General features: G+C 46.5%; 1 protein-coding gene across 1 annotated transcript in view; it reads left to right on the forward strand.

The window, feature by feature from the left end:
• The first annotated feature begins 7,903 nt into the window (after positions 1-7,903).
• METTL9 (methyltransferase like 9) overlaps positions 7,904-22,591 on the forward strand; it is a 37,365-nt gene continuing 22,677 nt past the window's right edge. The window contains exons 1-4 of the mRNA XM_040440459.1: positions 7,904-8,217; positions 13,873-14,063; positions 15,355-15,564; positions 20,493-20,677. Of these exons, the coding sequence (XP_040296393.1) occupies positions 8,059-8,217; positions 13,873-14,063; positions 15,355-15,564; positions 20,493-20,677 (745 nt within the window). The 5' untranslated portion in view covers positions 7,904-8,058. The remainder of the gene's footprint in view (positions 8,218-13,872; positions 14,064-15,354; positions 15,565-20,492; positions 20,678-22,591) is intronic.

Genomic DNA, 22,591 nt, shown 5'->3' on the forward strand with positions numbered 1-22,591 from the left:
AGGAGGTGGAGCCACTTAGGAGAAGAGTCAAGGACGGCCATGCTCAAATCCCGCTCATTCTGCTCTGGTACGTCATCTCAAGTCTGTCTGTCTGAAATCTCACACCGGCGCCCACTGTCTTCTGGTCATGACGCATGTACAGCAAGGCCTCATGCACGTAGCGGTATCTGCAAATCTCAGATCCGCAAAATATGGAAGCGGTCCTTGTGCTGTCCACATTCTTTTTGCGGACCCATTGACATCAGTGGTCCGCATTTTGCTGACATATTCTATGTTTTTGCGAAACAGACATACGGGAGCAAGAAGCGCATGGATGATCCACGTGCTTTACGCATTGTATGTCCCTTCTGCAGAGAGATAGAACATGTCCTATACTTGGCCACGAAATACAGACCACGAACCTGTTGAAGTTAACAGGTCCGCAAAAATTTCAGATGCAACACGGACGGTATCAGTATTTTGTGGACCGGTCGTGTGAATGTAACTTCAAGTTGAGTGTAGCTGCACATGAATCCTCTTCTAATAAGCTGGGGGCTCATCCTTGACTCTGTCACATCTGTGACAGGTCTCAGAAGGTCTGAAAGATTATCTACGCATTAGTGATCTAACAGCCTCTTTTGGTTTCACTTTGTCTGTGTGTTGCTGGTATGTCCACACCTCCTGTTCAGGTGTGGATCATGTGACCTTTACCTCGCCCTATTTAGTCTGACTTTACCCATCACTTCTTGCTTGGGATAGCTTCATTTGGTTTTGGAAGAGCTGGAGTGTGGTTCTAGTTGGAGTCCTGTTCATCCATCATCCTCAGAAGTTAAGTGTTCCGCTGGTTGTTTTTGTATTTCTTCCCCCCCCCCCCCCCGGTTGTTTACTAGGCCTCAGTGAGACACTAGTTCCTTCACCAGGGAAGGAACGGGTGGTCTCTGCCCTGTCATTATCTTTAGGGCATCTGAGGGTCACCAGGGTTTTCTAGGTTCCTGTGTATGGGTATCTCTACCTTCGAGAGGTGCCCATACGGATAGGAGTTAGGGCCAGGAGCAGGGTTTTATAGGTGGTGACCCTTTTCCTTCCCTGGCGGTGAGGCCTAGTGTCTTTCCCCTTCCTTCTTGTTGTCTTTTGGTGTTCTCCCCCACTACATCCGTGACACTCTTCTCCTGCCAGGCTCAACCTCCTTGACTTCAAAAAGGTAATTTACATAATGCAAAAGGATTTTTTTAACAATCCTGCTCCTACTATTACATATTAGGATATCTTAGAATGCAAAAGATGTGAAGTAACAGGTCGTGGTGGTTGTTTAGGGACAAAAACAAACAAACTGACAGGTTCCCTTTAAAGGGCTATTCCAGTAATAATTATACCCTGTCCAATGGATAGAGGATAACGGAATGGTGGGTTCCCAACTGCTGCGACCCCTAACAAAAACAAGGGTCCTACATGAATGGCGCAGCGGTCGAGCATGCACATTGCAACTCCATTCATTTCTATGGGACTGCTAGAGATAGACACTGTGAATGGAGAGCCAACGTGCATGCTCGACCACCACTCAAACACAGGACTCCCGTTTTGGTGATCAGTAGGGGGTCTGTCTGCTGTGATCCCCACCAATCTAGCAGTTATGCCCTATCAGGAGATGATTTCCATCCGGAATACCCTTTAATTTACTATGAATAATTGCACACCAGAATGTATAATTGTTGGGATAGAGGTAGAATTCTAGTGCGGTGGGGAGATTTCCACGCGTGGTTACTGTCGTAAGATGGTATCTTATGTTGTCCACATTTAGGCCTCCTGCACACGTTGCGGTATACGTGCGAATTCCCGTGCAGAAAAACCGCAGCGTAGTACAGTATCAGGAAAGTGTATGAAATTACACAAATCTCATGTACACTTTTACAGATTTTTTTTTTCTGTATGGAAATTGACCTGCAGTGTGGATTTCAAAATCTGCAGCATGTCAATTAGGTTTGCGGTTTTAGCTGTGGATTTGACCCTTTCCAATGAAGGGTGAGATCTGCGGCAAGAGCGCAGCAATTCCACAGCAAAAACCGCTGTTTGTGCGGATCTTATGTTCTTGCACCTGTGTGCAGGTGGCCTTAGGCCCCTTTCACACGAGCGAGTTTTCCGCGCGGGTGCAATGCGTGATGTAAACGCATAGCACCCGCACTGAATCCTGACCCATTTATTTCAACGGGTCTGTGTGCATGAGCATTTTTTTTCACGCATCAGTTCCGCGTTGCGTGAAAAACGCAGCATGTTCTATATTCTGCGTTTTTTTTTCATGCAGCCCTGGCCCCATAGAAGTGAATGGGGCTTCAGTAAAGCAAGCAAGTGCGGATGCGATGCGTTTTTCACTGATGGTTGCTAGGAGATGTTGTTTGTAAACCTTCAGTTTTTATCACACGTGTGAAAAACGCATCAAAACACGTTGCACCCGCACGGAAAAAACTGAACGCAATCGCAGAAAAAACGGACTAAACTTGCTTGCAAAATGGTGCGAGTTTCACTGAACGCATCCTGAGCCAATCCATCACGCTCGTGTAAAAGAGGCTTTAGGGTGGCTGCGCATGGTGCCGATTTGTGTGCACAAAAACGCAAAAAAAACGCACACAAATTCGTGTTTTTGGTGCGGATTTTCTGTTTATGTTAATAACCCATACCCATTAAAGTCTACGGGGGAAAATCACTCCACAAAAAGTGCGGAATGCTCAAAAACTGTTGCAATGCTGAGGTTTTTTAAAATCCGCACGGCAGGTCAATGTCCGCACAGAAGTAAAAACTAAGTGTGCATGAGATTGGTCAGATCCCATTCACTTTGCTTGTACCATATTACACTGCGTTTTTTCGCATGAAAATCCACGCAGAAGAAACGTAGCCAATTCGCATTGTGTGCAGGTACCCTTAGGCCCCTTTCACACGGGCGTTGCGGGAAAATGTGCGGTTGCGTTGCGGGAACACCCACGATTTTTCCGCGCGAGTGCAAAACATTGTAATGCGTTTTGCACTCGCGTAAGAAAAATCACGCATGTTTGGTACCCAAACCCCAACTTCTTCACAGAAGTTCGTGCTTGGGATCGGTGTTCTGTAGATTGTATTATTTCCCCTTATAACATGGTTATAAGGGAAAATAATAGCATTCTGAATACAGAATGTATAGTAGGTGATCAATTGAGGGTTAAAAAAAAAAATAATAATTAACTCACCTTCTCCTCTTGTTCGCGTAGTTCCCGGTCTCTTCTTTACTTCTTTAATGATGAGCTGTGGGCTAAAGGACCTTTGGTGACGTCAGATCACATGCTCCAATCACATGGACCATGTGATTGGAGCATGTGATCTGACGTCACCACAGGTCCTAGCCGGTATTTTCATCTTTTAAGAAGTAAAGAAGAGACCGGGAACTACGCGAACAAGAGGAGAAGGTGAGTTAATTTTTATTTATTTTTTTAACCCTCAATTAATCACCTACTATGCATTCTGTATTCAGAATGCTATTATTTTCCCTTATAACCATGTTATAAGGGAAAATAATACAGTGAATAGACTGTCACCTAGCAACCATGAGTGAAAATCACACCGCATCCGCACTTGCTTGCGGATGCTTGCGATTTTCACGCAACCCCATTCATTTCTATGTGGCCTGCGTTGCGTGAAAATCACACTATATAGAGCATGCTGCGATTTTCACGCAACGCACAAGTGATGCGTGAAAATCACCGCTCGTGCACAGCCCCATAGAAATGAATGGGTCGGTATTCAGTGCGGGTGCAATGCGTTCACCTCACGCATCGCATCCGCGCGGAATACTCGCCCGTGTGAAAGGGGCCTTAGGGTACGGTGACACATTCAGGTTTCCTGATGCAGTTTTGGAAGCCAAAACCAGGTGTGAATTCAAAAAGAAGTCGTATCTGCCCTTTACACTTTCTCTCCTTTATGATCCACTCCTGATTTTTGCTTCTAAAACTGCATCAGGAAACCCGACCGAGTGGCTATACGTAAGGGTAAGTTCACACACAGTTTTTTGGATGCAGTAATGAGGCAGATCTGCCTGTAGAGTTTTTAGCCAAAGCCAGAAGTGGATTCTAAAGGAATTGGAAATATAAATTATACGTCTCCTTCTTGGTGGATCCTGCAGGCAGTTCTGCCTCATAACCTCGTCCAAAGAAACTGTGTGGCCGTAGCCTAAGACGCGTCATAGTGATCTCGTGTGTAGGTTTAGGGAGTGCATTCTCTTCTATATATTTGCACTTAGCCTGGAGGCAGGGTTGTAGTCGTATTACTTTGCTGCTATATCTGTAAAATCTTAGATTTTGTTTATTAATGTTTTTTGTGATGGGCAGTGATTTTTTTTTTTTTTTTTTTTATGTCTAGGATGGTAATTTGGGCATTTGTATTAGGCCTCCTACACACGAACGTATATTCTTTCCGTGTCCGTTCCAGGGTTTTTTGCGGACCGTATACGGAACCATTCATTTCAATGGGTCAGCAAGAAAAACGGAAGTTACATTCAATGTCTGTATTTCCGTACCGGAAAAAAATAGAACATGTCCTATTATTGTCTCCATTACGGACAAGGATAGTATTGTTCTATCAGGGGCCAGCTGTTCCATTCCACAAAATACGGAATGCACATGGACGTCATCTGTATTTTTTGCGGATCCGTTTTTTTGCAAAATACATATGGTCGTGTGTATGAGGCCTTACTCCATTGTGCAGTAAAAGTTGGTGAAAAATTATATCAATTCTGTGTGTCTTATCTTCTCTAAATTTTAAATTAAAGCATTTTGTGCATCATTTGTGGGGTTTTATATCCAAAATTCTGTGCTGATCGATTATTTTTCTCTCTCTCATATATATATATATACTGATATGCCCTGATAGCTTCTGTATATAGCATGCTTTTTCGTGGGGTTTAAATCTACCATGCCAACTTATGACTTGCAAGACATTCATAAGTAGGGGTTTATGCACACGGACAAATTGTGGTTCCCAATTTACGGGCCCATGTGGCTAGCGCAGACGGATGCAGACCCATTCAACTTAAATGGGTTCGTGATCCGTCTGCACCGCAAAAGAAAATTAGAACAAGTTCTATTTGTTTGCAGTGCGGAGGTACAGACAAAAAACCCATGGCTCCGTCATGCGGTGCACAAACAGTCGGTGGCGGTATATTGCGGACCTGCTGTTTGCGGGCAGCAATATGGGCACCGGACAACAGTCGTGTGCATGAGCCCTAAGGCTACTTTCAGTCTCCATTGTGAATTCCGGCATGCTGTTCCGGCAGAGAACCGCCTACCGGAATCCTCTGAATCTGGAGCTGCCAGATACAAACGGAATGCCCGCCAGCCGGGTCCGGCGGTGACCCGTACCCTGTTCCAGCACACAAGCAGAGACTCGGCTGGACAAAAAACCGATGCATGCTGTGATTTCTATCCGGACGATTCTCAGTTTGTCTGTCGGAACAGCGCGCCGGAGTTTCACACAAGAAGTGTGAAAGTAGCCTAGGACTTCATTGGTAACTCGTCAGCTGCAGGCTCGTTTTTCGGAGGGTCTGTCCTGGTGACAGCTTACCTTTAATTGACAGTAGTCGTAATCCAACTATTAGCTGACCTACGAGGAGACTCGGGCACCAATCATTCTCACGATCGGTGGGGATCCCAGTCTCCTCTACCACAATCCTGTGCTGTGGATTGAGGATAAATACATTTCATGGGAGGCAAATAATTTCCTGCACAGATACTAACAACATCTCTCTGCACAGGAATGGCGAGACCGGACTTGTGTAGGACGTGTCGCTGATCGGTGCTCTTACTTCTCATGTAAACCCATCCGGTGAAAAGATAAAAAATCTTGATCAGATAGACTTGAGAAGCATTAGGGCTCATGCACACGAACTCATTTTGTTTCCGTGTCCGTTCAGGTTTTTTTTTGCGGCCCGTATGTTGAACTATTCACTTCAACAGGGCTGCAAAAAACGGAAATGACTCCATGTGCATTCCCTGTCAGTATGTCCGTTCCGCAAAAAAAATAGACCATGTCCTATTATTGTACGCATAACGGACAAGGATAGGACTGTTCTGTTAGGGGCCAGCTGTTCCATTCCGCAAAATGCGGAATGTGCACAGACGTGCAAAATACATATGGTCGTGTGCATGAGCCCCTATCCTGACATTCAGTTTACTGTAGAACAGAAGTAGCTGCACCTCCGCTGATACACTCTCTACACTCTCCCATTGGCAGCCTGCAAATTACATTGCGGGATGGCGATGTCTTGGCAGCCTAGGCCTAAGGGCTCATGCACACGAACTTAGTTCGCCACTTCAGAGGACGCTATTGCGACCGAGGCAGAAGCCGATGCACAGCAATAAGTACGCCTAAAGGCGCAATCAGCCTTGCGGTCCATCGGATCCTGGAGACTTGGTCCGTCGTCCGATGGTACTCTTGGAAATGGCCATATCCACCTTTGGTACTGGCCCCCAAGAGGACAATTGATCTTCTCTTAACGGGAAGACAGACTTAAATCTTTTGGTCAGCACGGGACCTTTTTCTGGTTTCTTCCACTCAGTCTTTATTAATGACAGGAGGGAATCGTCCGCTTTAAAGGCCCTGGGTCACTTAGAGGCGGACGTTGAGGCTTCGCCCTGATCAACATCCTGGTCTCTTGACCGGATGGATCTCTGCAGCCGCTGGGCTTTCTCTGGAGGGGAGAAATAGGAAAACCCATCCTCATCTTCGGAAGAGGAGGAGATAGATCCCCCTCTAGCATCCTGAGCCCCAGATACCTCCATGGCCCGATGAGGAGAGGAAGGTCTTTGGCGCTTAGATATAAGAGCCTGCTTCAGCTCCTCTATAGAGGAGTTCACCTGATTCATGTTGGACTCCATGTAGCTCTTCACCCAGTCAACTACATCATGAACCGTATGTTCTTTCTGGGGAAGAAGCTAAGGGCTCTTTCACACTTGCGGCAGGACGGATCAGACATGCTGTTCACCATGTCGGATCCGTCCTGCCGCTATTTCGCCGGACCGCCGCTCTGTCCCCATTGACTATAATGGGGACGGGGGCGGAGCTCCGGCGGTGCATGGCGAAAGCCGTCGGACTAAAAAGTCCTGCATGTCCGACTTTTTAGTCCGGCGGCTTTCGGCGTGCACCTAGCTCCGCCCCCATTTTAGTCAATGGGGACGGAGCGGCGGCAGGACGGATCCGACAGGGTGAACAGCATGTCGGATCCGTCCTGCCGCAAGTGTGAAAGAGCCCTTAGCTCTACAGGGCGGACATCGAGAAAATAAAGAATTGTCCTCCAGGACAATTTGACAGTCGTGGCATTGAAGATGGCGTCTCTTGCCAGAATTCTTCCTGCCAGGGTCCCGATCACCGTCCCCTGTAGACGACATGGCTGCAAGAAACAAACAGAATTAACTGTTGAGTCTGGAAGGAGGAAAGGAAATCCAAGCAAATAGGCTTTTACCCAGAAAAACAAAGAAACTGCTTCAAACAAAACCGCAAGGGTAATTAGAAGAGGGGGGAGGGGGCTTTGCGGAATACCCCATCTGTGCCACTGGTTAGGACGTAAGGGAAACAGCAGGTGGCGCTATACAGTTGCTATACCAAATTTTTAATTACAGAAGTATTTAGATCCAGGTGCTGGTTAAACTGTAGAATATTTCCCGTGGGACAGCCTCTTTAAAATGTTAGATCAAAACTCTATCATACAACGTTTCCTGCCAGCAGTGCCCTGAGTACGTAGCACGTGACTTCCACATCATCCTGATCCGAGCTATTCTAGACGTGTACAGCGGAAGTAGGTACCATAGAGAGAGGCTTCAGCGGTACAGCTAGGCTCCTGGACGCTGAGAGCGACCCCTCTGCAGTCTCTGTGTGTGGTGTGATCACCTGAAAAACGTCCGTGTGGAAACGGAGACTGATGACTAGGGTTCCTCCCCTCTTCCAGTCTCGTTTACCCCTCCTTCTCAGCACGGTTGCTCTCCTCCCACCCATCACTCGCCTCCTCGGGCCGATGTGGGCCATGGACGGGCTCGGTTCCGGAGGACATCAGCCGAGGCTGCTCAGATGAAACTGTTCATCGGCTGGGTACTCACCTACGTGCTCTGCCTGGCCGTGGTGAAGAAGATGTGGAGCAGCCGGTACCTGAGGAGTCACCTGAGTAGATCCCTGTATATGAACATGCTGAGCCAAAACCAGGCCCCTTACTGGGAAGTGAGCCACCAGGTGTGTGCACAGGGATGGGGGGTGCGGGTGACAGGTGCTGGGAGGACACGTCCATTGTGCTGCAGCCTATAGCCTGGCCATAGGTGCCTGTGTATTGTCTGCCACATTCAGCCACATTCTGTGAGATCCTCATCCATGTGGCAAATGGAGAGGGGGTCTGACTACCGGGGACTTCCTCCCATCCAAAGTATTAAGGGGGGTGTCAAGGATTGGAAGAACATGGCTGCTTTCTTCCAAAATCAGCGCCACACCTGTCCGCAGGTTGCACCAGGTATTGCAGCACGCTGAGCATCCCATGGACAAGGGTGGCGCTCATTCTGGAAGAAAGCCCCCATGTTTATTAAATCCTGTACAACCCCTTTAATGGGCTGTAGCCTTTCCTTTTTGTTTCTTTACAGACACACTTCTGCCACTGACCAGGAGTGGCGCTGTTGTGCAGCACAAGGAGGAGGAGCCTCTGTTGTGCGTTGTGTGGCGCTCTAGCCCCTTAAAGGGGTATTCCTGTTACAAGTTATCCCCTATGTACAGGATATGGGATAACTATCGGGGTACGTTCACACTTGCGGCAGGCAGTTCCGTCGCCGGAACTGCCTGCCGGATACCGCAATCCTGATGCAAATGAATGGCATTTGTCAGACGGATCCGGATGCGGATCCGTCTGACAAATGCATTAAAATACCGGATCCGTCTCTCCCGTGTCATCTGGAAAAACGAACGGATCCAGTATTTATAATTATTTTATTTTTTTTACATTTTTAAAGGTTCCGTTTTGCCGGAACGCTTAATACCGGATCCGGCACTAATACTTTTCAATGGAAAATAATGCCGCAGTATTTTCTCCGGCCAAAAAATGTAAGAGGGACTGAACTGATGCATCCTGAACGGATTGCTCTCCATTCAGAATGCATTAGGATAAAACTGATCAGTTCTCTTTTCCGGCACCGAGTTCCGTCCTAGGGGCTCTATACCAGAAAAGAACTGATCAGTTTTATATCCCCATGCATTCTGAATGGAGAACAATCCGTTCAGGATGTCTTCAATTCAGGACGAATTCTTTTAGACTTTTCAGGACGGAGATAATACCGCAGCATGCTGCAGTGTTTTTTTCTCTGTCCAAAATTCCGGATCAGTTGCCGGAATGCCGGGTCCGGCATTAATTTACATTGAAATGTATTAGTGCCGGATCCGTCCTCCGATCCGTTCTTGCAATGCATTTGTGAAAACGCTAGTGTGAAAGTACCCTTAGATCGGGGGGGGGGGGGGGGGGGTCCTACCGCTGGGTTACCCCCATGATCACTTGAATGGGAAGCCCCAAAATGAACGGCGCAGCAGGTCGCGCATGCGCACTTCTGCTCTATTCATCTCTATAGGAGTTCTGGAAATATCTGAGCTCTCGCTGGCTGTAGATCTCCTGTAGAGATGAATGGAGCAGCACTGCACATGCCTGACCTGCTGTGCCATTCATTTTTTTTTTTTTGGGGGGAGTCCTTGTACTGGTGATCGATCTAACAGTTATCCCCTATCCCGTGGACAACTTGTAACAAGCGGAATACCCCTTTAATCCATCAGAAGGCGTTTCATATCAGTGCTTTTGGCAGGGGATCCCTTTAATCCATGGTTGGCTGCTTGTATTGATGTCTCCTGATAAGGAGCAGAAATGACACATACTCCTCAGCCTGAGCAAGATTATACTGATAACGGCTCATGTGCGTCCAAAAGGCATGATCTATATGAGTGTATTACTGTAGTGCGGCGGCATGAAGCGCACAGCGTCATAGCTCCAATGACGCCGTGCGCTCCTGCTGTCAGCAGGATGTCAGGCCGGGATACCACGGACCGCTCACCTACGCGTTCTGCGGCCTTAAAGCGAACCTGTCACCATGATTTTGCGCATAGAGCTGGGGACATGGGCTGCTAGATGGCCACTAGCTCATCTGCAGTACCCAGGTCCCACAGCTCTCCGCGCTTTTATTGTGTTAAAAAACAGTTTTGAGTGATATGCAAATTACGTGATATGAGTCCTGTAGCCGGAGATGAGTCAAGCGTCAAGGAGCCCAGCACCGCCCCGCGTCCTCCGAATCTCCTCCTTGCCGGCTGATGTCACAGAGCTGGAGCGCCGAAATCTCGCGATGCGCGAGCTAGCGCATGCGCAGTGTCGGCATCATGTTCATTCCCTGTGCTGGCATCAGCACAGGGAACGAACTACGCATGCGCCAGCTCGCGCATCGCGAGATTTCGGCGCTCCAGCTCTGTGACGTCAGCCGGCAAGGAGGAGATTCGGAGGACGCGGGGCGGTGCTGGGCTCCTTTCCGCTTGACTCCTCTCCGGCTACAGGACTCATATCACGTAATTTGCATATCACTCGAAACTGTTTTTTAACACCATAAAAGCGCGGAGAGCTGTGGGACCTGGGTACTGCAGATGAGCTAGCGGCCATCTAGCAGCCCATGTCCCCAGCTCTATGCGCAAAATCATGGTGACAGGTTCGCTTTAAGCCGAACGGGACATGTCTGCCTCTTGTAAATTCCCCCTTAGGGCTCATGCACACAAACGTATTTTCTTTCCATGTCCATTCAGTTTTTTTGCGGACCGTATGCGGAACCATTTACTTCAATGGGTCAGCAAAAAAAAACTGAAGTTACTCCGTGTGCATTCCGTTTCCGTATGTCCGTATTTCCGTTCCGCCAAAAAAATAGAACCTGTCCTATTATTGTCTGCATTACGGACAAGGATAGGACTGTTCTATTAGGGGCCGGCTGTTCCGTTCCGCAAAAAACGGAATGCACAAGGTCATCCGTATTTTTTGTGGATCCGATTTTTCGGACCGCTAAATGCATACGGTTCTGTGAGGCCTTATTCTGGCAGATCCTGTAGGGGGGGGGGGGGGGGGAGTGTAGACTTAGTGGATCCCGGGATCCTTCATTCATGTGTCTAAGTTTCCATTGCCTCAAGCCCGTCCTCTTTGTTTGCACTTGCCCGTCTGCATCCCTGATCATTGCTCGATGTATGATCACAGAAGGTGTGGAGGACCTGATGTGATGGAACGCAGGAGGCAACTAGACATCAGCCGGCAGTGAGTGACTTGTCATTGTTCGTCAGGACATTGTGTGACTTCCTCCTGCTCATTGTCTGGCAGAGCGGCGCCGTCTGCTCCTCACGGACATGCACTTCTCACCGTCAGGCCACAAGGGGCATGAACGCCGCTTGCTCGCACCTCCGGGCACGTTCTTATTAGCATTCATTGTCTCAATAAGTAGCATCTCTACATCGCTGTGAATATCTTACAGGGTTAGGGCTCATGCACACGACCGTTATTGTTTTGCAGTCCTTTTTTGATCCATTGTTCCATATCTAAGTTTTTTTTTTTCTCTCTGATTTAAGTCCTCTTCCGTTTCCGTCATTGCACAAAACATATCTGTATGGTTTCCATATTTGATCCGTTTTTTTGCAGATCGTATACAGAAACAGTAACTTATTAATCACCAAACACATGAGCAATATGGGCTGGGCACAGCATTTCTGCAGTAGGGATCCGCAAAATACGGATGACATACGGATGTGTTCCTTGTGCGTTTTTTGCAGACCCATTGACTTGAATGGGGCCTCGGACTGTGATTTGCGGACAATAATAGGACAGGCACTACTTTTTTGCGGAACGGCCATGCGGAGAATTGGAAACTGAATACACACGGAGGAACTTCTGTATTTTCTACAGCCCCATTGAAGTCAATGGTTCCGCATACGGTCCAGAAAAAAAACAGGACAGAAGTGGAAAGAAAATACGTTTGTGTGCATGAGCCCTTAATATTAGTCGTCCGGCACATATATATATATATAGCCTTTGTTTGTGCCCCTTCCCCCACAGAATTAATTTTACTCCAACCCTTTCTGTGATATATATACCGTATATAATAAACGCCATAATACAATTCTGTGCCGTTTCGCTGCTCGGCCCTAGGCTGGCTACAGTGCCTTGAAAAAGTATTCGCACCCCTTGAACTTTTGCACGTTACACCCACAAACCTAATGTATTTTATTGGGATTTTATATGACAGACCAACACAAAGTAGCAAATATGTGCGACGTGAAAAGAAAATGATACATGGTTTTCAAATTTTTTTTATAAATAAAAATCTGCAAAGTCTGGCGTGCATTGGTACTCGGCCTCCCCGAGTCAGTACTTTGCAGGACCATCTTTCACCGCAGTTACAGCTGCCAGTCTTTTGGGGTATGTCGGGTACAGTATGTGTCTTCGGATAGGCCAGAAATGGGGCGTGGATGAAGTCTACGTAGCGGTACCTGCACACGAGTGCGGGTTTACAAACAGAATTTCCACATGGATTTAGATTTCTCTGCGTTTTTACACCAAATCCTCTTATGTTTGGATGCATCCACACAACCATATGTATTTTGTGCTTCGCAAAACGCAAATCCAGTAAATACGGATGGTGTCTGTGTTGCATCCTTTTTTGCTGACCCTTTGTAACAATGCCTACTCTGGACAAGAATAGGACACGTTCTATCTTTTTTGCAGGCCACGGAACGGACATGGTTGCGTGAAAGGCCTCATGCACACTACTATATTTGTTTTGCGGTCCGCAAATTGTGGATCCACAAAACATGAATCCCAGCCTTGTGCATGCCATCATTTTTTATATTTTTTTTTCAAAATCCTCTAGAAATTTGTTCTTCTTCTCTGCAAAACGGACAAGAATAGGACACGCCCTATCTTTTTGGCAGGGCCGTGAAACAGTTACACGGATGCGGACAGTACTCGGTCTGCTCTCCACATCATTTGCGGCCCCGTTGAAATTAATGTGTCTGCATCCGATCCACAAAATAAAAAAGCTAATTGTATGCAGATCGGACATATGGTCGTGTGCGTGAGGCCTTAGGCTAGGTCTACACGACGACATTTTGTCGCACCAATGCCGCGCAACAGTCTTTATAATGGTAGTCTGTGGTGTTGCACTGCGACATGCTGCGACTGGGACACGACAGTCGCAAAAAAAAACATTCAAGATTCAAACATTCAGTGCGACACCATAGACTACCATTATAAAAATTGTCGCGTGACATATGTTGCCGTGTAGTTGTGCCCTATGTGTCGCGTGACTTATTGTCGTTGTGTAGACCTAGCCTTACTCACAGATTTGCACAGGCCTCGTCATATATTAGGCACATCCTCCGGCAATCCATGCTCCGAGCTGCCGTCGATTTCTAGCTTCATTTGCACCAGAAAACTGAAGTAAATGAAGATAAATTTGTCGTGCCCCTTTCCAACTCTTGTCGTGCCCCCTTTTTGTTTTAGAAAAAAAAAAAAAAGTTGCATTTAAAAAGTCACAAACACACAACTTGCAACTTTTTGAAGCCACCCTTCTGAGGTCAAGGAGTACAGCTTTCAGCTATATCCGCCAGTGAATGGAGCAGAGGTTCTATATGCCATCTATTGCTCGGGGCCCCTCGCTCCTGTGATTGGCGGGGGTCCCAGTGATCATGTATCACCTATCATCTGCACAGCTAGATAAATGTTGTTGATGGGAAACCCCCTTTAATCTTTGGTGGAGCCAGGGGTGCAGTACATGTGTTTATTTCTAGGCTGTGTTGGAAGTTGGAGTCGGGCGCCATACTTTACCTTCTGTCTTCCTTCCTCAGTGGTATTTGTGTGACAAAGAGAAATTAAGTGATGAACTTCAACCAATATTTGTCCAGAGTTTCTTGGATCACGGAACGCAGACCTTCCTGAACAGGAGCATCGAGAAGTCGGGCTGGTTGTCTATACAGCTCTACCACTCCTTCATGTCCTCCGTCTTCAGCATGTTTATGTCCAGGACGTCCATTAATGGGTGAGTTGTATTGCCTCCAGTAGAGCCCATTGTACTCTTCCTGGTATTAACCCCAATTTGTATTTATTTATTTTTGGTTTTTTTCCATTCACATAGTTGCACGAGGACTTGTTTTTTGCAGGACAAGTGGCACTTTCTAATGGCACTAATTAATATTGCATATGATGTAGTGGGACACTGAAAAAAAAAATGCAATTCAGCCATAGATTTATGGGTTTTGTTTTTACGGTGTTCCCTATATGACAAAACGTACCTATTACTTTAATTCTCTGGGTCAATACGATTACAGCAATATAGCTTTTCGTGTGGTTAAATAAAAAATAAAAAAACTTTTGGCAAAATGAATTTTTTTTACCTTGCATTGCATACATATTAAATGCATTTACGGTATGTTTTAATAGTACAAGGCATTTTTGAGATGCAGCAGCGCTACTGATTTATATTTTTTATTTTAATATGGCCAAAGGAGGAAGTGATATGAATATATATATAATTTTTATATTTTTCAAAACTTTAGTTTTTTCACTTTTTTTTTTCTTTTCCCCCATAGGGGGCTTTAACATGTCATCCTCAGATCACTTCACTTCTCTCATCAACTGCAATGAATTACCAGTGTAGGGGAGATTCACTATGTTCCTATGGAGCTGCTGCTAGGAACATAGCTCCCAGGGAAAGACCTCTCTGGTGCCGTGGTTGATGTTGAGGGGTTAAATGTCCATGATATACCTTATCACTGATCACAGATATTTCTTCGGGTGTCTGCTGTATAAAAGAGCAGGCATTCCGCGGCTATGGCGCTCGCTCAGCTTCTAAATGACCGCCATGTTTACATATCCGACTTATGACGTACAAGTTTAAAAAAACCATGGCGGCCTCCGGCACGGAACACCTGCCCACGAGCCTTTGACGTTAATGGAGCTGAGCTGCAATACCGCACACAGCCTGTGAACCGGCGTGGTGCTGTTTTTGAAAAAGCAGTTGTGTTCTTCTAATCCCCTACAGCCCCTATAACAAGCACTCCGTGTCCACAATGATGGGCCTGCATCTGATTGTCAGTCATTTCTTCTGGACTCATTTCGGGTTTTTATGTGATGATGGTTGTTGTTTTTTTGTAACAAAGAAGCTGCGGCTGTGGATGCCTCGTGAACCAAAGCAAAAAGGGGTCCACTACGGTAATCTATAAACTATGATCTGGCAGGTTTATGACTGTGAACCAGGGTCAGCGACGCATCCAAAGCTGTAGTTTGAGGGAAGCTCTAACCACGTCTGCCATTCTCCCTTTTGTCCTCAGGCTCCTCGGGAGGGGGTCGATGTTTGTCTTTTCGCCAGAGCAGTTCCAGAGACTTCTCAAAGTCGGGCCGGATTGGAAATCTCATAGATTACTGGATCTAGGAGCCGGAGACGGGGAAGTGACAAGGGTTATGAGTCCACATTTTGAGGAGATTTATGTCACAGAGATGTCCCAGACTATGATATGGCAACTTCAGAAGAAAAAGTACAGGTATTTTTTTTCACATGTTTATATCCAGTTTTTCCACTAGTGGGAGATAGAGAGTCAAAACCTTTTACCAATCCTGGAATGAAGGGACCCAGGGACTCTTCTGAGCACCAGCCTCGAGACCTCTAACCTAACATGTCTGGCGCTGTCCTAAGGCCCCATACACACTAGTGTATTGGCAGCTGAACCTGACGAGAATGACGGGTTTGGTCGACAGTCTAATGCTGTGATGGCTAGCCTTTGGCACTCCAGCTGTGGTAAAACTACTACTCCCTAAATGTACACTTGGCTGTTCTCAGCACTCCATAGAAATGAATGGGAGTTGTAGTTTTACCACCGCTGGAGTGCCGGAGGTTAGCCATCACTGGTCTAATGTGTATGGGGAGCTCCCGAATCTACCCCGACAGATGATGTCCAGATAGAGAAGGATCAGGCTAACAAAAATGTCTGACTGTTGCTTTCTCATGTCTCCCCACTCAATACATATACATGTTTGGCCGAACCGCACACGTATGGGGGAGTTGGGAGCGATGGCTGTTGGCCAAACGATCTATTGAATATGTATGGCCGCCTTCTATGTAAGTGTATGGGAGCCTTCACATGCAGCCGATTGTGTTGCAGAAATTTCCACGACTGAAAATCGGTTCCATTCATTTGAATGGGGCGGCGAGCACATGGATTTCTGCAAGCCCCATTCAGGCGAATGGAACAGATTTTCAGTTGCAGAAATATCTGCAGCATGTGAAGGCAGCCCAAGGCTAGCTGGTAATGGGTGGACGGGCTCTGTGCACTAGGAGCGTGTGATTTCCAATATAAAACAGGCCTGCACATACCAGCAGTAAGTTGTTAAGTTGTAGGGCCCCTTTAAACCTGCCGGTAGGAGCCTAGGATTCACCCAGTACCTGGAAAATTACATATTTCCAGTTCATCTCGCATGACAGCACAACAGGAGGTTGTTCCCCTTTGACCTTCTTGGGACAGGAAACAGAGAAGTTAAAGTCCCTCCCACCTCCACCCACCAGTGTTCTTCCTGTCCCTACAGGGGACAGACGCAGAGAGGTTCCCTGTTTTAGGGTTGAAGAGATTCTACAAGAACTTTTAGGGCCTAAGGCTGGGACTAGGATTGGAGGGTGTCCGGCCTCTCCTTCCAGGTCTCGAATAGCCTTGCTAACACCTCTCGGGATAGAGGTCCCTTAGCAGCCCGGAACCCACCTGGCAGAGTCCGAGCCTATAGGTGGGTTCTCTGATGGCCTGGGGTTCGATCGTTGGGTTCATCCTCATCCTTCCTACCCTGTAAGTGGCCGTGCCAGTACCTCTTATGTGGAGGTCCCCTGGCTTGCTCCTAAGCCTGATGAAGTGGGTAATGCAGCTGGTGGTTACCTCACTATGGACGGCTATGGGTTCATGGATCTTAGATCCGCTGTTCCTTAATGGAGTTCAGCAGGATCACACCTCAGTGCGCCTGGAACAGTCAGCAGCTGGAATGGGGCCTTTTATTTTCTCCTTACCAACGCGCCGTATGCAAGTGTTGGCAGAAGCTGCATGACATTATTGGTGCTTGCTTTGGCAGCACATACTCCAAGATTGGTAAGTAAACCATGCATGTGTTTAACCAGCCGGATTGCCTCAACAGTTCTAATTACTTTAATTGAGAATCTGTGTGTGGATCTAAATGAGAACTCAGGCGATAGTAGCATCGCCTGTTTCTTTAATGACGACTGAATGTGGATTTAAAATTTTCAGGCTTTATTCAATTGACAAGGTCGCAGACTTAAATCTTTCAGGTCTGACTTGAATCCTTTATCTAGGAAAAATGCCTCTGGGCCGCCTGGCGTGTGCGCGCCTCATGGCCTCTGGGCCGCCTGGCGTGTGCGCGCCTCATGGCCTCTGGGCTGCCTGGCGTGTGCGCGCCTCATGGCCTCTGGGCCGCCTGGCGTGTGCGCGCCTCTGGGCCTTGCCTGCTGCCACATAAAAGTAACAAGGAAGTTAAGTTAAAGCTAAAGGGGTCCTAAGGTAAAGACCTCAGGTAAGGACCCAGTGCGACAGAAAGATTAGGGAAAGCCTAGTGGAGATGAGCGGTAGTTCAATCTATGCACTCTACTATCATTTGGGGAGTGGAGTAGCCTATAGTGCCTATTCACCATCTACAATTTAGCGCAAAGCTGTATTTGGAGCCACATTCCTCCATGGACAATGTGGACAATATTAATGGAAATTGTATGTAATTCAAGGAATGCAAGACATATATGTGTACGGGCCATGTGATTTATAGGCTATAGTATACTCTACACCTGGAGATAGTATGAGTCAGCCTGAAGTTAAAGGAACATGAGTATGACCAGAGCACTGAAACTTAGTAAAGATCCTACCCAGACCTGTTATACTGGGAGGCAGCACCATCCTGGCTGGGAATTCGTCTTGTATGGATTATAGCTATTCCTTCTATGGCAATAAATTGGTATACCTACCTCAATACAAGTGATTTTCAGTAAATGTCAACTTATGCCCAACTAAACTCTTCTGTGTTATTCTATCTATTTGCACCTAAGGGTGCTGATGTCACGAACATTGGGGACCCTACCTTCATTGCACCTAATACCCATAACCTCAAGGGCACCTCTGGGAAGGAGACTCCCCTCACTGCACGCCAACCCAGGGAGCTGCAAAACGGCAATAGAGACTGTGCATTTCTCTGTCCACATTCACACTTACAGCCATGTTCACACATATAAGCTGCGGCTATGTGCGCTGCACAGGTCCTGTAACCTTTTGCCACTCCTCAGTCCCTGTGTCTCCTGGCTAGTGCCATGTAAAGATCTTGTGAAACCCTTAAGACTGCCTCTGACCTTGAAGCTAGGCGGGCAGGTGGGTTCTCGGTTGGCCTGGTTTAGTCGGGAGGGTTCTTTCTCCTTTCTTCTTCCTTGAGTTCATACCAACACCTCCTGGTACAGGATCCCAAGCTTGTCCTGGACCGGTATGAAGTTAATGGTCCAGTTTGGTTACCTCATGGTTGATGTCCATGCCTGCCGTGTGCTAGTGCTGTCAGCTTGGCTCGGTTTCTTGCATATACCTTATAGACATCCAGAGTTAGTTGTTTATCATATTATAACAATTAGGCTCTTGGGAATGAACTGCAATAGGGGGTCTACAGTAATGGGGGTCTACAGTAAATTTTTACTCTGTGTAGTGGTAATATATGATGTTACAATGGTTTTAGAGCAAGTCGCTTTTACGCAATGGTACTTACTAGGGCTGCACAATATGGGAATTTTGTGCGATTGTGATTAGGGCCCTAAAAATTGCGATAAAGATATGCGATATTTTAAGGGAATTTTGCTAGAGGTCTATTTGCTTGGATTTTCCCATATGAGCCGCTGACGCGGCTGGGTCTGACATAGTTATGGGGGATCTGTGGATGATGCACTGTTATGGGGGATCTGTGGATGATGCACTGTTATGGGGGATCTGTGGAGGGCGCTGTTATGTGGGGGATCTGTGGAGGACGCTGTTATGTGGGGGATCTGTGGAGGACGCTGTTATGTGGGGGATCTGTGGAGGACGCTGTTATGTGGGGGATCTGTGGAGGACGCGGTTATGTGGGGGATCTGTGGAGGACGCGGTTATGTGGGGGATCTGTGCAGGATGCTGTTATGTGGGGGATCTGTGGAGGACGCTGTTATGTGGGGGATCTGTGGAGGACGCTGTTATGTGGGGGATGTGTGCTATGACACACATAGCATCTTATGCTGGTCCTCCTCATGGCCCTATGTGTCCCCTCATGTGTCCTAAACTGCGCACATAACTGGCTTTGTGTGTAAAGTATTTTACTACTGTCTGAAACAAGCTCTCTCCTATTGATAAAATGGCCAGCCTCTGTACTCATTTTCACTATGAATTTACTGCAGCGAGCGGGCCGGCCGGCGCGTGACTGACGTCACTTAGTCACGCTCCTGCTTCCTGAAGTGGGAGGAGCGTTACTAAGTGACATCAGTCAGGCGCCGGCCGGCCAGCTTGCTGCAGTGCATTCATAGTGAAATTGAGTACAGAGGCTGGCCATTTTATCAATAGGAGAGAGATTGTTTCAGACAGTAGTAAAATACTTTACACACAAAGCCAGTTATGTGCGCGGGGCCCCTTCATATATAATCGCATTATTTTCGGGTCGGCCAAATCGCATTTGGCGATTTATCGCGATTCGATTATTTTTTCGATATATATCGTGCAGCCTAGTACTTACCATTTAGACGTAAAGGGCATCCTTTTTATGGCCGATGTCTAATAAGACAATTTAATCTTCCTCTAATTAAGCATTTAAGTCTATAAACAGAGGTAGGTCTGTTGGTCAAGGATGCAGATAGAGACATCCAGAGATACGACTGGGTTCACAAATTCTGTCATCAAGATTTAGTTTTCTGGCAGAATCAAAAAGTTTCTGTCTCAGGTTTATTCCTGATTCTATGAAATTGTATTTTTATCTAATGATAAATATCTGAGCGATGTTATCCTTAGACTTGGTCCCCCCCCTAAATTATAATTTGGTACATCTCCTGTTGTGCTGTCATGAGGGATGAACTGGAAAATAGGAATTAGACTTACCGGTAATTCGGTTTCCAGAGATTCCCTCATGACAGCACCCGTACAATCCCTCCCTTACTAACTACTATGTAAATATTGCATATAAGATTTTCTCATGATTTTAATAAATCGGTTGCATCCATCCTGGTGTAGTAATCTGGAAAAACACTGGTCGGTGGAGGTGGGAAGGACATTTTAACCTCCCTGCTTTCTGTCCCAAGAAGGTCAAAAGGAACAACCTCCTGTTGTGCTTTCATGAGGGAATCTCTGGAAACCGAATTACTGGTAAGTCGAATTCCTATTTTTTTTTTTACCACTAACATGAGAACGTCTTTTTTTTTCTTTCATATTTTTAGAGTACTTAACATTGACGAATGGCAGGGTACTGGTTTCCAGTATGATGTCATTAGCTGCCTAAACCTCCTTGATCGCTGCCACCAGCCTGTGACCTTACTGAAGGAAATGAGAAGTGTCCTTGAGCCAACACGAGGTCGGGTCATATTAGCCTTGGTCCTGCCATTTCATCCTTATGTAGAAAATGGTAAGTAGCCTCACAACGTGCCTTATCTTCATTGGTGAGGGAAGGTATTTTCTGTTAAAGGGGTTATCCGGGAATTTGATATTGATTGCCTATCCTCAGGACAGGTCATCAATATCAGATTGATAGGGGTCCAACTCCCGGCACCCCTGCTGATCAGCTGTTTGAAGAAGCCGCTGCGCTCACCGGAGAGCTGCGGTCTCTTCACAGCTCACCAAGCACGGCGCCATACATTGTATAGCGTTTGTCCTTGGTATCGCAGCTCAGCTCCATTCACTTGAATGGGACTGAGTTGCTCTTAGGTCATGTGACCAATGTACAGTGACGTCACTGGCCTAGAAAGAGGCCTAGGCACTCATGGAACGCCGCGGCCTCTTTGAACAGCTGATCGGTAGGGGTCCTGGGGGTTGGACCCTCTCCAATCTGATATTGATGACCTATCTTGAGAATAGGCAATCAATATAAAATTCCCCGGTTAAAGGGGTTGTCTAATTATAGACAATGGAGGCATATCGCTAGGACCTATATTGAGAACGGAGCCCTCAAGGTGGTGGCTGGAGGACTCTGGTCCGGCCACCACCAAGCCGGCTCCCCATAGAAATGAATGGGAGCATACCGTGCAAGCATGGCCCTCGCTCTCATTCATTTCTATGGGGCTGATGGAAATAGCCGAGCCTCTTTCACTTTCGGGGCTCCATTCTCGATATAGTTGTGGGACCCGCACCTATAAGACAATGGGGGCATATCCTAGCGATATGCCCCCATAGTCCATGATGAGACAACCCCTTTAATATGGTGGAGGAGAGTAGGTAAATGGGTTTATTACTGAATCTTTTACTCTGCTGTGCCATACCTAACCAGTGATTGGTTTGTCAGTAGTATGACTCTATTTCCATATACGTTTTTCCCAGATTGCCCAGTTTAAGGGAACCTGTCAGCAATATTATGCCACCTAAACTTCTGTGGCAAATGGTATTGCTATTTTAAGGGTGCTTTCACACATGGTTCTTCTTTGCGGTAGGAGGAAGGGCTTTTGTTGGCTTCTAAAAACACAAGGAAATTCTATCATTTTTTAAAAAAACGATGTAACCACCATTAAAGGGGGATTACAGTCTGTAGATATTGATAACTAGGGATTAGGGATGAGCGATTTTCATATTTTGAAATTTGTTTGAGCTTCATTTGGTGGTAAAAGCAGCATTGCATTATTGATTCCGTTACCACGGACCATGACGCAATTCTATGACTGAATGTAAAACGGAATGCCTTTAGAGGCATTCCGTTATTCATTTCGTCATAATAGAAGTCTATGGGCTGCAGAACGGATCCGTCCCGTTTCCGTCATACAGGGGAGTCCTCTACTGCAAAACAGAAATGGGACGGATCAGTTATGCAGGCCATAGACTTCTATTATGACGGAATAAATAACGGAATGCCACTAAAAGCATTCCGTCATAGAATTGCGTTATGGTCCGTGGTAACGGAATCCATAACGCAATGCTGCTTTTACCACCAAACGAAGCACAAACGAATTTCATAACATGAAATTCGCTCATCCCTACTAAGGATGAGCGAATCGACTTCGGACGAAACATCCAAAGTCTATTTGGATAAAAGTTTGTTTGAATACTGTACGGAGCGAAGTTATTACCAGAGGTCTTGCGAGACTTTGCGAAGTAAAAACTTCGGCTCATCTGAACAAATACATTCTAATGCTGTACGGAGCCCTCACTCCGTTCAGTATTCAAACAAAGTTTTATGTGAATCGACTTTGGATGTTTCTTCCGAAGTCAATTCACTCATCCCTATTGATAACGATGCCCTATTCTGAGCATAGGTTATCATATCCGATATGTGGCACCCCCATCGATCACAGTAGACACTTCTCCATTCATTGCCTCCATAGTATTCACTGTA

This window comes from Bufo bufo, chromosome 7 (assembly GCF_905171765.1).
Source record: "Bufo bufo chromosome 7, aBufBuf1.1, whole genome shotgun sequence".
NCBI lineage: Eukaryota > Metazoa > Chordata > Amphibia > Anura > Bufonidae > Bufo > Bufo bufo.